This window comes from Drosophila biarmipes, chromosome 3R (genome assembly GCF_025231255.1).
Source record: "Drosophila biarmipes strain raj3 chromosome 3R, RU_DBia_V1.1, whole genome shotgun sequence".
NCBI classification, from domain to species: domain Eukaryota; kingdom Metazoa; phylum Arthropoda; class Insecta; order Diptera; family Drosophilidae; genus Drosophila; species Drosophila biarmipes.
This window is the reverse complement of record NC_066616.1, coordinates 23,134,662-23,148,734: the sequence shown is the minus strand read 5'-3', so window position 1 is coordinate 23,148,734 and position 14,073 is coordinate 23,134,662. Positions and strand designations below refer to the sequence as shown.

Here is a 14,073-nt window from a genome sequence, read left to right as displayed (position 1 = left end):
GCGATGGCAGCCAGTGGAATTCAATTCATTTGCATCCAGAAGTAGATAAAGGCCACGCCGACAGCATTGGGGATTAAGTAGTGCTGTTTTAATGGTGTAACTTAAGTGAAATGGGAATCTTTTTTAACTTAAAATAAATGTCCGCGCATTTAATCTTGCCCAACATTGATTCGTGCGCAAACAACCTTTTGCAACACTGCTTTCGCTTAAAGTGTTGTAAATATACAAATATTTATTTTACTTAAATATATCGTATTTGTTTATGTAATTGAGATTTATTATTTATTTTAAAGTGATTTCAGGTCGAAATAATAGTATCTGCCAAGTATGTTTATAGAAAGGTTTTCCAAAAATTATAAGTACAGAGTTGGCTGTGAAGTTTGTTTTTGACACATTTAAGGGTGCCTCATATTAGGAGTCATTTGTCAGGAGATTTTAATCTTTAGAATTTTCTAAAAAGCTAAGTAAGTAAATAAGGACCATTTTCGCGTGACCTTTTCAATTATTTTATGGCTTGAAAGCATGAACGGCACCAGAATCAAGTCTGAAGTCAGCACCTCTGCTTCTCCGGAAAATAGCGCCCACGCGATGTTGTCGCCCTCCAACCAGACGCTGACTTGGAGTTACGCCGGCTGCGGAACGTTTCAAACCGGGAGCCAAGTGCAGCCGCCCGGCGAGCCGTTCGCCCGGCGCGGAGGAGGAGGTGGCCATTCGAACCTCATTGTCAACTACCTGCCGGCGGACATGATGGAGACGGAGCTGCGTCACATGTTCTCCAAGTACGGGGAGATCCGTAAGCACAAGATCATCCGCGATCCCCGAACGGGCAAGAGCAGTTGCTACGGATTCGTGGACTTCGTGTCCGCCCGCCAGGCGGCGGCTGCCCAGATCTGCCTGGACGGCCACGAGCTGCGCGGCAAGCGGATGAAGGTGTCCTATGCCCGCTCCTCCGAGGAACAGGTCAGGATCACCAACCTGTATGTGTCGTTCCTGCCGCCGAACATGGACGAGCAGAAGGTGCACGAGCTCTTCTCCAGGTACGGCCCCATCGTGGACGTGAATGTGCTGCGCTACAAGTTCACCAGGAAGCCCCGTGGCGTGGCCTTCGTGCGATTCGAGAACTATCGTGATGCAGAGACGGCCAAGCACTGCTTGGACGGGTATCTCTTTAAGGACGCTCGCCGGCCCATCACGGTCAAGTTCGTGGACCGTCCGAAAAAGAGGGAGAACCAAGAGAATCGTGGTCCGAACCACACCCAGGCGCCGAACTTCAAGCGTCGCGAGGCAGGGGAGAATCCGCCGGATGCAAAGCGTCCTCGTGGTTGGGGCTTACCCGATTCCAACTCAACGTAAGGCCAAAAATCATTGTAATCGGGTTTTATTCGAGTTTCCCATGATATTAAAACTTTAAACTTGAAGCATCAAATTCAAAGTTGATTTTATTTGCCAATAATAGTGTTTTTTACTGATCCTTAGCTAAAATATGATGCTAAGCCACAATATATTTTATCTTTGGACTTACCCGCCCTCCTTCGGAAGTCCCTTCCAATTAATTTCGGTCTCTAGCTATGCACTTGCCTGCCCTCGCCTTACATAAATAATTCATTATTTTGCCGCAGGAGCCTGGCTTATCGTCTGCAAACAAGCCACTCCTTCGGACACGAGATCCTCCGTTCCTGAAAAACATTAACAGCTTCATCAGTCGCCTGGTTAGCTGCCCGCCACTTACCCAGGGGCTGCCAGTTGGCCCCAAAAGGTGCGTCCGATTCGGATGCGGTCTCTGATTTCGATGGCGGGATGCAAGCGCAAGTTTGGCGAGTCAAATAAATAATGAAAACAAAGGGCGCATAAATATTTGAAGATCGCCAGCCGAATGAGCTGGTGGGACCAACGAAAGTAGGTGGGGAACAAGTGAATTGAAAATTATTTCCAATTCGTTTGCATTTCTCATTATAATTGAGGCGCACGTTGCCCCTGCACCTTGAAGTTTGTATCTTTCTCGGTTTCCCAGTTCGCTTCCCCTTCGACTGCTGCTCTTGTTTCAGCCTTTGGGTCCACTCAGATTTAACTTACAGATTTGGCTCACTTCCCTTGGCCTTGCAAGGGCCCTTCCCGCAGCACTGCAGTGTGCACTTTTTGGGAACCAGGATCTTGCATAATCGAAAAAGTGTATTACGCTGATATTTAAATACAAAGCCTTGGATCTCTTCTCATTTGATTTCTTTGTTTTAATTTTTTTTAATATGAATATTTTATTATTTTTAATATTTTTGTTTAGCTTTGTAGTGTATCAAAAATATAGGTGTCATAAAATAACACTTTTTTCATAATCTTAGCTTGTGGACGTACTTTTCTGCAGATATGTGGCATAATAAAGTCATTGCTTTTAATGAGAAGAGGCAGATGATGTGACTGGTAATGCACAGGTGAATTTCTGAAAACCTTTCAATAGTTTTAAAATATAAGAATGAAAAAATCTACAAATTATTAATGAGTTTAGCCAACCTAAACTTAAATGGATGATGAATCTCCTCCTTATAGAACATGTTCCTTGCCACACAATAAAAACAAAAGAAAAGGCCATAATGAAACCTAAAAATGAGCGCAATTGAGTTTCCACTTCATCTTGTGTTAGAAATGCAAATCAAATTTTCACTTCTCCTTTGTTTACAGTTCTCATTTCATTTTTCTTGGAACAGTTGGTCCCTAGCAAAAGAAAGGATTTCTCGGTGAAAAAAGGGCTGCAGCCCCTTGATAAGCAGATTATACGCTTTCAACCATTTTCATCCTTTTTCGCCCCTTGGCTGTGAATGTTTCGGGGATTTTCATCTTGGCGCCGTGCATTGTTGTATTGACATTTGTGGCATATTGTTTTCAACTGGGATTATTATCGAAGAAACGATTTGCTTTCAATCAAAATTTATAAGTTTACATTTTTTTCGAGAGCCGAGAAACGAAGGGAAATCCAAGTTTGCGGTTTGCGGATTTTCTGCGTATTTTTCTCCAGCTTAAAGTACTTCATTTGAACATTTTCCCGTACTGATTCCGACCCATTTGTCTTGCTTTGTCCACGAACATTAGGAGAACAGACTGGCCACAAATTGGCAGGGTAGTGGGCAAAGCGGCGGAGGCTAAAAAGCTTGTCAACCAAGCCGCCCACAGGCGTCACGTCAGGATAATTAAGAAATTTTTCAGTTCCCGCCCCGGGACCCCTCTTTTCTGGCTTGTTCGGTGGTGCGACTTTCGCTATCGAAATAAATGGAAATTGATTGAATTCCATTAGGCCAGAGCCAGAGCCAGAGCCAGAGCCAGGGCACCGAGCCGAACGCTTGCCTTTCAAATTAGGCAGAAACTAATGAGCTATGCACATGGCCATCGACAGCAGGCATTAAAAGTTGTCCAGCTTCCGACTATCATGTCCAGGGGGGCAAGAACTTCGCTTCCCTGAGGAGTACATTGAGTCATCGACGTAATTCCGAGGGAGTTTCTTGACTTTGGGCAAGGAGTTTGACCAGGTCTGCCGGTCTGGTAATGGGTGGCCATTACGGGGTTCAGGGTTCGAATGCAATGGGTAATTTATGGAGTTCCCATAATTGAACTTGGGAATATTGGTTTTCAATTCCTTTGAGTAGTGTATTGATGTTAAAGGTTTCGGAAGGATGTGAAAGCTATATCTATTTGGATAGATATGAAAGTTTAGGTGTTCATACCCTATGAATCACAATGTCTTGTATAATAAGGGCTAGCTGAAGATGCTTGCCAACGGGTACATCATGAGCTCCAGCTCCAAGCTCCATCCAACTCCTTCCCCTCGAAATGAGAGAGTGGCTACAAGGTCCTTTGAAGGGTCATATAATTCGCCAGGATGCGTGACGGGATTGTCAGCCAGTCCGTCAGTGGAATCAGTGCAACGCATGCGTGCCCCATTCATCATCGTCAGCGGCACTCGACTCTAACTCAACATATTGTTGCAACATATTTTACGTGCGGGGTTACCGTATACCTTATACACCGAACACCGTGCCCCCGCCCAACATCCCGCCTGGCTGCGTGGAGATTTTTTCAATTTTTAGCGAAAATTACATCATCACTTATGCTGAATGAGATTTCCGCCCGCTCCCGGCTCTCGGTGAATTATTAAAAAATTTCTTTGTCAACAAATCACTTGGCTCTGGTGCACGGGGCGCTTCACTAAATAAGGCGTAGGTCATACACACACATGCGATTTACATTAGCCGCTCCCCTCAGCCGCCAAAAACGAAAGCAAACCAAAATTTAAAAACGTCGCAAAGAAATTTGTTAACGTTGGAGGGTTGTTTTGCCAGCTTTTTTTTTGTGTCGTCGGGGTCTGGGCCCCCCTGATGATGTATGACGGCCAAGGTGGAAAATCGTTTCGAAACATAATTCTGTTTGCCTGACACCTACATCAGTCGCATAAATCCCCGAGCTCTTTAATTTCGCTCTGCTTAAAGCCCTGCCTTCTTCATCCTAATTTCTGGGACTCGTCGCCTGCGGCAGTCGTTGACAAATTCAATAATTTTTCCCATTACAAAGGGAGACTGAAGGTGGTTGGGTTGCGGGGTTTTTCTTGTTGGCCGACTGAGGCTTGTTTTTGTCTGACGAAAGCGACCAAAATTGATTGACGCTGATTTGAGTGTGCGGGGGCCGCCGGGCGAGAGTCCCTGGCTAAATTTAATTTCGCCCAAAAGAAAAATCACACGAAATCGACACCTGCCGAGGCGCCGGAAAATAATCAAAATAAAATATGGATTTTCCTTTGTTCCACGCACCCGAAGGCGAGTCGGGGTGGGGCGATGAGGAGGTCCTGTGAGAAGGTCCTGGGGAGTCTACCAATCTGCAATTTGTCTTGGCGGATGTGGGATTGCCATGGGATGGCAGTGTGTGCTGCGCGTGAGTCTTCTAAGCCGCTCGGCAAACAAGCGGAAGTTCCCCCACGATGCGTTAATACTCGAAAATTTGCGATAAGACTGGGCCCTTCCACTGGGAGATAATTCAGGAAAGCTGATTTGGGGGCTTTCCTTGGGAAGGGGTTAAGAGCTGGCTAGGATTGCTGCCTATTATAACAATAAGTTCGTTCGCAAGTTCATGCTTCGGTTGGTCCAGAGCCGAGGGACTTAAACTTCGAGTGTCTTTATTAAGATATACTTAGAATTTCCAGCTCAGCTCAATGATTTCAGCTTGAACTGACTCTTGGACCTAAGCTGAGGCTTTTAATAGGCCATACGATTTAATACATTATTATAATATTTTTTTTGCCAATTTCCTATTTAAAAATAATCTGAGAGCTGAGATTTTGACTATATATGAGGCTTTTAGGAAATTTTTCAATTTACTAGATTATATATAATATATTACTATAACCAGTTGGTCATTTTCTGAGGATCTTGAATTAAGGATTAAAGAGAAGATAATCATTTTCTTGTTTCTTGTATATCCTAAAATCTAAAAAATTATTATGCTTTTATAATCACAAATTAATGCCCAATTTCCCTTGCAAAAACAATACCTAGCCCGCACTTTTTCGAATGGGTTCCTTTCCTTGTTCCTCCTCCCATCCATTATTTGCACTTCTTATCGATATGAAGAAATTGCACTTGCCGGAACGGAACACAAAAGTTCGGGCCACAAATAACCCCCAAAAGTTGCCCAGATAAGCGCGGAACACTGGCAGCCGAAAATAATTTGCCAAACGCGGAATGCCAAAAGTTGGTAGGAAGGCGGAAGCACAGGGATTGGGGATGGGGGGCAAGGCCAGACCAAAAATTGCAGACACATTACCGCGCTTCAATTTCAATAATGTGGAACACTCGAGTGTGAACACAAACGTGCTCCGAAAACTATTCCGGGCGAAATAGTTTGCCAACACATCTGTTGGCATCTCTGGGCAAAGAAAGGCCAAAAATTGGTATTATTGAACAGCAATAAATTTGACTAGAACACAGGAAGCGAATGTGGATGGAACAAGGCTCGAGGAATGGGTAATGGGGAATCGAATTGGTATTGGATTGGGCAAAACAAAAACCAACTTTCAGGCAGAAATGGGGAAAAGTTTTAATTACCCATAAAGATGTTGGTACACGAAACAAAAACTACTACTACAAGGGAGCTCAGGCAGGGGAAGGATGTGGAAGGAAGCCAGTCAAAGTGTTATGGCAAATGATTCGGTCTCGCCTCGGTGGACGGGCTCAAATGTAATCGACAGGAGCAGGCTGCCAAGGCCAGGAAAGCCAAGAGGAGGCTGCCCCCTCTCGTAAAGATCATAACGCATTAAATTGGCCCACAAATTGGCCTCCTCTTGGCCTGGCCCATTTTTCAGAAATCAATGGCCAATAAGTAGGCAACGGGCAAATCGTTTTCTGGTCAGTCAGCCGCCGCCTCTTCTGTTGTTGAGTAATCGCAATTTGGCAACCAACTGGCCGACAGCCCGGCTGACCGGCTGACCGGCTCCTTTGCACTGTCATCCGTGGCCAGGACACGCCCTCGAGATATCCTTGGCTGTTGTGTGTCGGGCTTTGAGAAGTTAAGAATTCAATTGACCACGAAATCAAGATTATTCTACGGGTTCCCCGTCTGAAGTGGGTGGAAGAGTGCCCTTCTCGCTGGCCACAGCCCACCCCGGGTGGGGTTTTGAAGTTTATCCCTGGAAAGTCGGAAGTGCCGGCGGCTATCCACTGACCACCGACCACTGACTGACTGTCTTAACGGCTCCGAGAAGTGGCTATTGAAGCCATCGAAGCCCTCGAAGTGCGGTGGCGGGGCGATGAGCTGGAAAGTGTCGGATAAATCCAATTTCGTTTGCAGCACTGGACTTATTAAACTGTCAGTGGGGATTCATTAGGTGTCCGAACAATTAGAGTCCAGAAAAGAGTTGACTTGGCCGGGAGAAAGTCTATAAGGTGAGGTATTCACTTTTCAATGGGTTCTTTCAACTTTTTTATATTTATTAATGTCTTTTTAACCAAAAAATGTGCACTATGCAATCTAAGGTCAAAAATTAATATTTTGAAATTGTTTTCTCCAAAGTATTTTGGGAGAAGCAAAAAAAGGATTGGACCAAAAATGGAATGTCATACCTTGTTGAACTCGTAACAAAATTTCCAATCTATTGGCATTCAAATTAAAAAAAATTAATTTTTGACCCAGTTTCGCAAAAAAAACGATGTTACCCCTTTTAAAAAATTCAAAAATTGCAACATTTTTAAGTTTAAAGAATCAACCAGAAAATTAATGCGTTTAACTATTTAGCTTTTAAGCTGTCCAAAACAGTTTATCTTTCAGGTTTTGTACTATTTTTGACCAAGTTACACCAAAAATAGTCCAAGAAAAATTTAGGGTTTTCGTCAAAAAACAAAAATTGTCATTTCTCATCCAAAATTAGTCAATACTTTGCGCAAAACAAGAAAAGTAGTGATCCAAGAATGGAATGCCGTGCCTTGTTGAACTCGTAAGAAAATTTCCAATAAGTTGGCATACACACCTAAAAAAATAATTTTTGACCAATTTTCCCAAAAATTGACGATGCTACCCCTTGTAAAAAATTCAAAAATTGTAAAATTTTTAAGTTATATAAATCAGCCACAAAATGACTGCGTTCAATTATCTAGCTTGTTAGCTGTACAAAACAGTTCGTATTTTACGTGTTGCATCATTTTTGACTAAGTTACACAAAAAATAGTCAAGGAAAAATATCGTTTTTTCGCCAAAAAACTAAAATTGCAATTTTTCTCCAAAAAAAGTCAGTATTTTGGGCGAAACAAGAAAAGTTATTGTCCAAAAATGAAATGTCATACCTTCTTGAACTCGTAACAAAATTTCCAACCAATTTGCATTGACACCTAAAAATATTATTTTTTGACCAATTTTCGCAAAAATTAACGATGCTTCCCCTTGTAAAAAATTCAAAAATTGCAAAATTTTAAAGTTTTAAGGAACAGCCAGGAAATTACTGCCTTTTATTGTCTAGCTTGTTACCTGTCCAAAACAGTTTATATTTCAGGTTTTGGACAATTTTTCACCAAGTTACGCCAATAAAGCTGAAAGAAAAGTATAGGTTTTTAACCAAAAATGTGAAATTTCAATTTTCCATTCAAAATAATCGGTTTTTCAGCCGATACAAGAAAAGTAATGGCGCAAAAATGGAATGTCATACCTTGATGAACTCGTAACAAAATTTCCAATCAATTGGCATTAGCAACTAAAAAAATTAGATTTTGACCAATTTTCGTAAAATAATAATTTTAAGATTGTCTTAAAGTTGTATTTAATCCCAGAGAAATAGATATCTATCTTCCATTTAAAGTGAATTATAAACTGAACACACTGATGTGTACAATTCTATATGTCTAATTCGAATCCCAATGAAATACAAATCCAGGCTGCAATTAAGTGGAATGAAGACTTAATTTTAATAGCTCGGTTGCTTCCCAGGCCTATAAAATATCTATTTACACTTTCAATCATATTTCATTGGGCAGTTTGCTCAGTTTCCGAAAACATTATGTCTGGCAGCACTCAATTAGCAGGCAGCTCGCGACCATCAAGCGAAAACCAGGACGGAGTACGGCCAGAACGAGGTCCAATTGGGCGATGTCCATGTCCAGTTTTGGTTAATTGAAAGCAAACAAAACAAAACGCAGCGGAAATGCTGCTCAAACACGCTAGACGACGGCGAAAGTGGAAGGTGGGGCAGTTGGGGTAGCCAACCCCTAAATATTATTTATGAAGCCCCCGCCACTGCCCACAATATTGACCGTTCATTTCGGGGCTTTTAACGCCTGGAATGGCTCTGTTTGCCTGGGCGCGTCCACTGACAATATTTATTAACTCCTGACCGGTTGCTAGTGGCTAGTGGCTAGTGGGCCGAGCATTTAGCATTCGCCGGTCGCCGATTGCTGGTGTCGCCTTGCACGGAAATTAGTGAAATTGTATCGTCCTCGACGAGGCTGTCGCCCCGAGGTTGTAACTTAATTAAGCCAAGTCGATCTGGGCGGGGCAGCAGCTGCCTTTTTGGCAGGAGCCGAGCAATTGACACAGTGACACCAAAGACCACTGTCCACTGCGGTTCGTATCCCTGCATGCCCAGGATGTTTACATAACTCATGGTTTTTTTTAGCATATCAGTGGGTTATGAATATTTTATGGTGAGGTTTGTAAGGTAGACGAAAATGGGTAATATTTTTAAGTGAAGAGGATCCCAAAAAATTGTATTTTTTATATAATCTATCACATTTCTGTCTATTATAGTAACTGGTATTGCTAAATAAAATGCTCTTTATTAAATAATAAAACATTTAACATACCAACTGCTTTCAAAGAGAAGAAAAGCAAGTGACGATCCTATTTTTAAAAATTTTTCGATATCATAGTTTGTACTATTTTGTGATACTGACTGCTTTGAAATAATATGTTGCTATTTAGTAATAATAAATATAATACATTTTATACTTATGCTGTTCCTAGATACTTTTAAGTTTATATGAGGTACCATCGAAGAGTATTTAAAGAGCGACCCTAGCCGCCGAAACTCTCCCCTCCCTTGTCGTTAATTTTTTGTGTACCACGATTTTCGCCCTTTCATGTCAAGGCAGCATAATTTTCAGGCATTTAGCCTGGCCAACCCGGAAGCATTTGGCTTAAATGTCTGGTCATTTGTAAATAGTTCGTGTCCCGCAGCCGCAGCGGCGACACTTGACGGAAATGGCCAAGAAATGAGCCTCCGTTTGCCAGACCGCACGGAAATGTCACGACTTTCACCTGGCGGGGGATGGGACTCCCCCTTCTCATTAACCGAGGTGTGTTTTCGGCCCTGTTGACTTGGCCAGAAATTAGCACAACATTAAATAACACGATTTTGTCGCCGTGATAAGCGAGCCTCGCATATTTGTTTGCGTTGACCTGCCCTGACATGAGTTATGATCTTGTAATAATTGGGAGGGGGCGCACCCCATGCATATTTTATGGAATACGCTTTAATGGGCTCAGCGGATGAGTTATGTCTTAGTCGGACCTGGCTTGGACTAATTAGGTTAACGCCATGTGGATGGGGTACCGAGGAGGAGATGGTTTTTAGGCATAGCCATTTATCATTATTAAAAACTACGCTTGTAAAGTTAAAGATCTATAAAAATTACACTTTAATTTGGTAACCTATAAGAGGTTTAGGTATATCACAAATAACACAAGAGCTCTGTGCATAAGAGTATTCCTCAATTAGCCGGACTCCCACTCATTTGTAGCTGGGGACCTGGGGAACTTAACTTCTTCTCTGCCAAATGGCAGGCATTTGTTCCCACATCCAGGACAGTGGGACAGTTGGGAGGCCGAGGAGCTGCGGTCGTTCATTTCACGGGCCGGATCATCAATAACTCATGCCGGGCCAATTTGTATACTTTGGACAGTTTTGTGTTCGGCGTTCCCTTCTTGACTTTTGGCCAGCAGTGGAGCAATGAGCGCAGAACTGTCGGAGCTGGAGAATAGGCGCGCTCGCCGAGACTGAAGCCACATTTCAAAAACAGTTTCCAGGGCATAAATCACTGGAGTAGTGCTGGGATCCAGCTCCAGGAGTCCAAGGAGTCGGAGGAGTGGCTGCGGGAACAGTTCGATTTGCCAGCTTCGAAAGTTTTCCCTTTGCCTGCGAAGCTGTCTTCATTTCGATGGCCATGTTTTTTTTTGGCTGCCTCTCCCCGGGTTCTTTATCATAGGGTAAATTGATTTTTTGTTTTGGGCCAGGCCAAAAAAAACAGATAAATTGAGCAGATGTCACCGGGCGAAGAGAGCAGAGCAGCCGAAACTACGGGGCTGAGTTGAGTTATAGTTGGTTGTGATGTGTGGCTTTCAGTTACCTGAAGTTCGGAAGTTGGCCAGGTTCCCTTCGATTTCGGCCAGCTTGGCAGATCGTCGCCTAATTTGTGGAAAATTGAGATTTATGGCCGGCAATGCGATTCGTCTAGCCCTTAAAGTTGCCTACCAAATTAAAGAAATCGGCTTGAGCAGCCAGCTCTCCCAGTTAATTATGATTAATGACCGGCTAATGACTGCTTTCGCCCTTCATTGGCGTATCAATGTCACCCATCATGGGCGAATTTCGCATCTCGTCGAAGTTGCAAATTTATTGAAATTTTATGTAAGGCAAAAAGCAATCAATACTCGATACTTTTCTCTGTAAATACATTTAAATCCTAACATATTGCTGCTTAAAAAAGGAGGACAAACATAACGACAATTTCACGCTACAAATGTTTCGATTAAAAATTTCCTTTTTTTTGCCAATGTCGTTATGGGGTTGCCAATAAAGCAACCACACCCCCGTCCTCGTCAATCCACCCCGCCCCGGTCATATGTGGAAATGTAAGTACGGGGAAAACAAAATACTACGGCGGATAGGGGATACGGAAGGGCATAAGGAGAAGGGAATCCCCGGCAGCCATCGCCGGACTCCATTTGATATTTGCTGAAGCACGACAATGAATAATAACTACACGAAATGCATATGCTGGCAAAAAAGGACGAGACCGGCGAAATTCTAGAAAGGTTGGGAAGGGGTTTTCTCTATTTCTTGTGTTTGATATTTTTTAAAAATCGCTTTCAGATGATGCTGATTTGGAGGGTGGAAAAGGGAGAGCTATTGGCTTGGGATGGTATATATTTTTTATTATTTGAAGACCATATTATTATTAATAAATATTTAAAAAATACTTTTTTATATCCTGATCTATATCTTAACCTATAAACATTTATTTAAAATCAAGCAAGTTCACCTCCAACGTTCAGCAATTACTTAAAACGACCTGCGCAAAAATTGCAATAAAACTTTGCCGAATAATTCATATCAGAGACAAAGTCCCCTTACCTTTCCACGTTGCAGTTTCTGTATTTATTTGCCATTTGCCAGAGACTTGTTTCATATTTATCAACGTCTGTGGCAAATAATTTTATTAACTTTTGCGCAAAACTTCAGCAATGCAATAGAAGGGAGCTGGGGGGCAGACAGACTGTGAACTGTTCGCGAAAAGTTGCAGTAGGTACAGTTTCGTCGGGTCTTCGAGGGCCAAGGACCAAGGGACAGCAAGGACACGGACGGACACTGCAGCAGGGACAACTTTGCAACACTGGCGCAACACTATCTGAAGCGCATATTTTATTATTATCCTTTCGCACAAATAAATATACTTTTGCGCAAATTACAAAAGAGCGCAACTAACTGGTGACTTTAAGTTGGAAAGGCAACTATATCTGTGACCGTTACCCCCGCCCAACCCGCCGTGCGACAAAAAAGTTTCGTCCAGATCTAATCAAAAATTCACTTAAAAAGTTTGCACCGCCAGCACGAGAGGCTGAATGACTTCAAGTGCAACCTTGCTGTTGGCTCTGTTGGCATTGTTGCAGGCTCCTTTGTTGCACTTTACAGGGCTGCAGGATGGCGGACGCAGGACTTCCACGGCCGGCACTTAATGAAATCTTCCTGGGCCAGGTCTTTTTGTAGTAAATAAAGGTGGAGTGAAGAGTATGGGAACATCTCGGGGGTGAAGGAACTTCGAGACACATTTATTAAATATATGGGTGAACTAAATGGTGATTGCTCATAATTCATAGATAAAATATCTTTTATCCATTAACTGTATATGTTTAGTTATATCTTTGTTTGGTATCCGTATTTTGTTTATTGATTTTGGAAGAACTGCTTTCCTGAATACGATTCCCCATTAAATACCAGTTCCACTAAGTGGACATTCGGCAACATCCTTCCCCCGGCCGATGCATTCCATTAAAACCCACTTTGATTGCCCGATTAAACACTCCTCGCTGGGTGAATGGAGCACTCAGCAGAGCTTAAGTCAAATCCTCAACCACAACAACGACTCCACTTTGAATACAGTGAATCCAGCATCCGGATGCCTTCAATGCAAATTGCTCTGCACAATCAACGACAATCGGGAGCAGCAACAATGCAACAGCAGCTTGGAAATCATTTAAAATCCTTTAAACTCCGCTGAGTGACACAAATGAAGTGTCAATTTTAATATCCCGAACCCGAGTGGGGAAATAAACCAGCAAATTGAGCAGCCGGAGCAGGGAGTCTGCCAATCTCCAGGGCACAACAATGGAACAACCGCTTCTTTTCTTCTCTCGGATGAGGGTGGGTCACCCAGTACTCCCGTTTTCCCGGATTTTCCCGCTTTTCCGGCACAAATTGCATAAAAAATTTGGCGCACACTTAAAAAATTTTCAAGTGCAGTGCCAAAGTCACCGGGCTGAAGGTGGTGGGGGCCTGTCTGGCTGGGTTTTGCTTCATTTTAGTCCCTTTTCTGCTTTTAAATTTGCACAAAATTGCAAATAACTTGCAATCAAGGTGCAAGGAGTGCGGCACAGCGAGGAGGAGCAGGAGGAGGAGGTGGCTGAGGATCCCAGTAACTCTGGAGTCACAACAAAATGGCGGAGCCCGAGCTGAGTTTCATTTCGCCGGGAACGTCTGGGAATCAATTTAAGTTAACTCGAGTCTATTGTTTCAGCGCTGTTTGGCTCGCTTTAAGCTCCACCACTCCACTCCCCGCCAACACTCGGCAATCTCCTCCAGAGTCCTGAGCTTTTGTCCTCAACTAAGGAATTTTTATGAGCTGCCTTCTGCCGTCCTCCTTCTGTCCCTCGCCCCGCCGTCGCGCCAACTTTTAGACCCGACTCCCGCTTGTTAATATTTCACCTAGATTGATACTGCAAAAAACAGGGAACAGGGGTTTATATATACCCATAAGATATACATATAGAGGGGGGAGTGGATCTGGGATCGGGACATCCCGCCAAGTGGCTTCGTCGTGGGCACAAAGCAGCTTGGAATTTCATTATATGCACCCCGGGCCAAAGGACAAAGACATGTTTTTAATAGTTTCGCATGTTTGTGCAGCAGGCTTTGTTTTTTTTCGGGCTGCCTCCTTGTCGGAGGTCCTTGGCCCCCCTTTCGGTTCCGATTGTGTGCAGAATGCGCAAAGTTTGGCCAGATTTTTGCCCCTGCATTTTGAATAGTTGCATTTCTGAGTAGTTCGTGGTGCAGAGCATAAA

The 14,073-nt window shown here is 43.2% G+C and overlaps 1 protein-coding gene across 2 annotated transcripts; it reads left to right on the top strand.

The window, feature by feature from the left end:
- Window positions 1-320: 320 nt before the first annotated feature.
- Window positions 321-1,420, top strand: LOC108026091 (ELAV-like protein 1). 2 transcript variants are annotated; one of them, XM_017096791.3, is made up of 2 exons: window positions 321-464; window positions 522-1,420. In XM_017096791.3, exon 2 carries the CDS (start codon window positions 523-525, stop codon window positions 1,351-1,353), a length of 831 nt encoding a protein of 276 aa, XP_016952280.1. In that variant the 5' UTR covers window positions 321-464; window position 522; the 3' UTR covers window positions 1,354-1,420. The 2 variants fall into 2 exon arrangements, with proteins under 2 accessions (XP_016952280.1, XP_050744605.1); XM_050888648.1 differs by having other exon boundaries at window positions 346-468.
- Window positions 1,421-14,073: the final 12,653 nt, after the last annotated feature.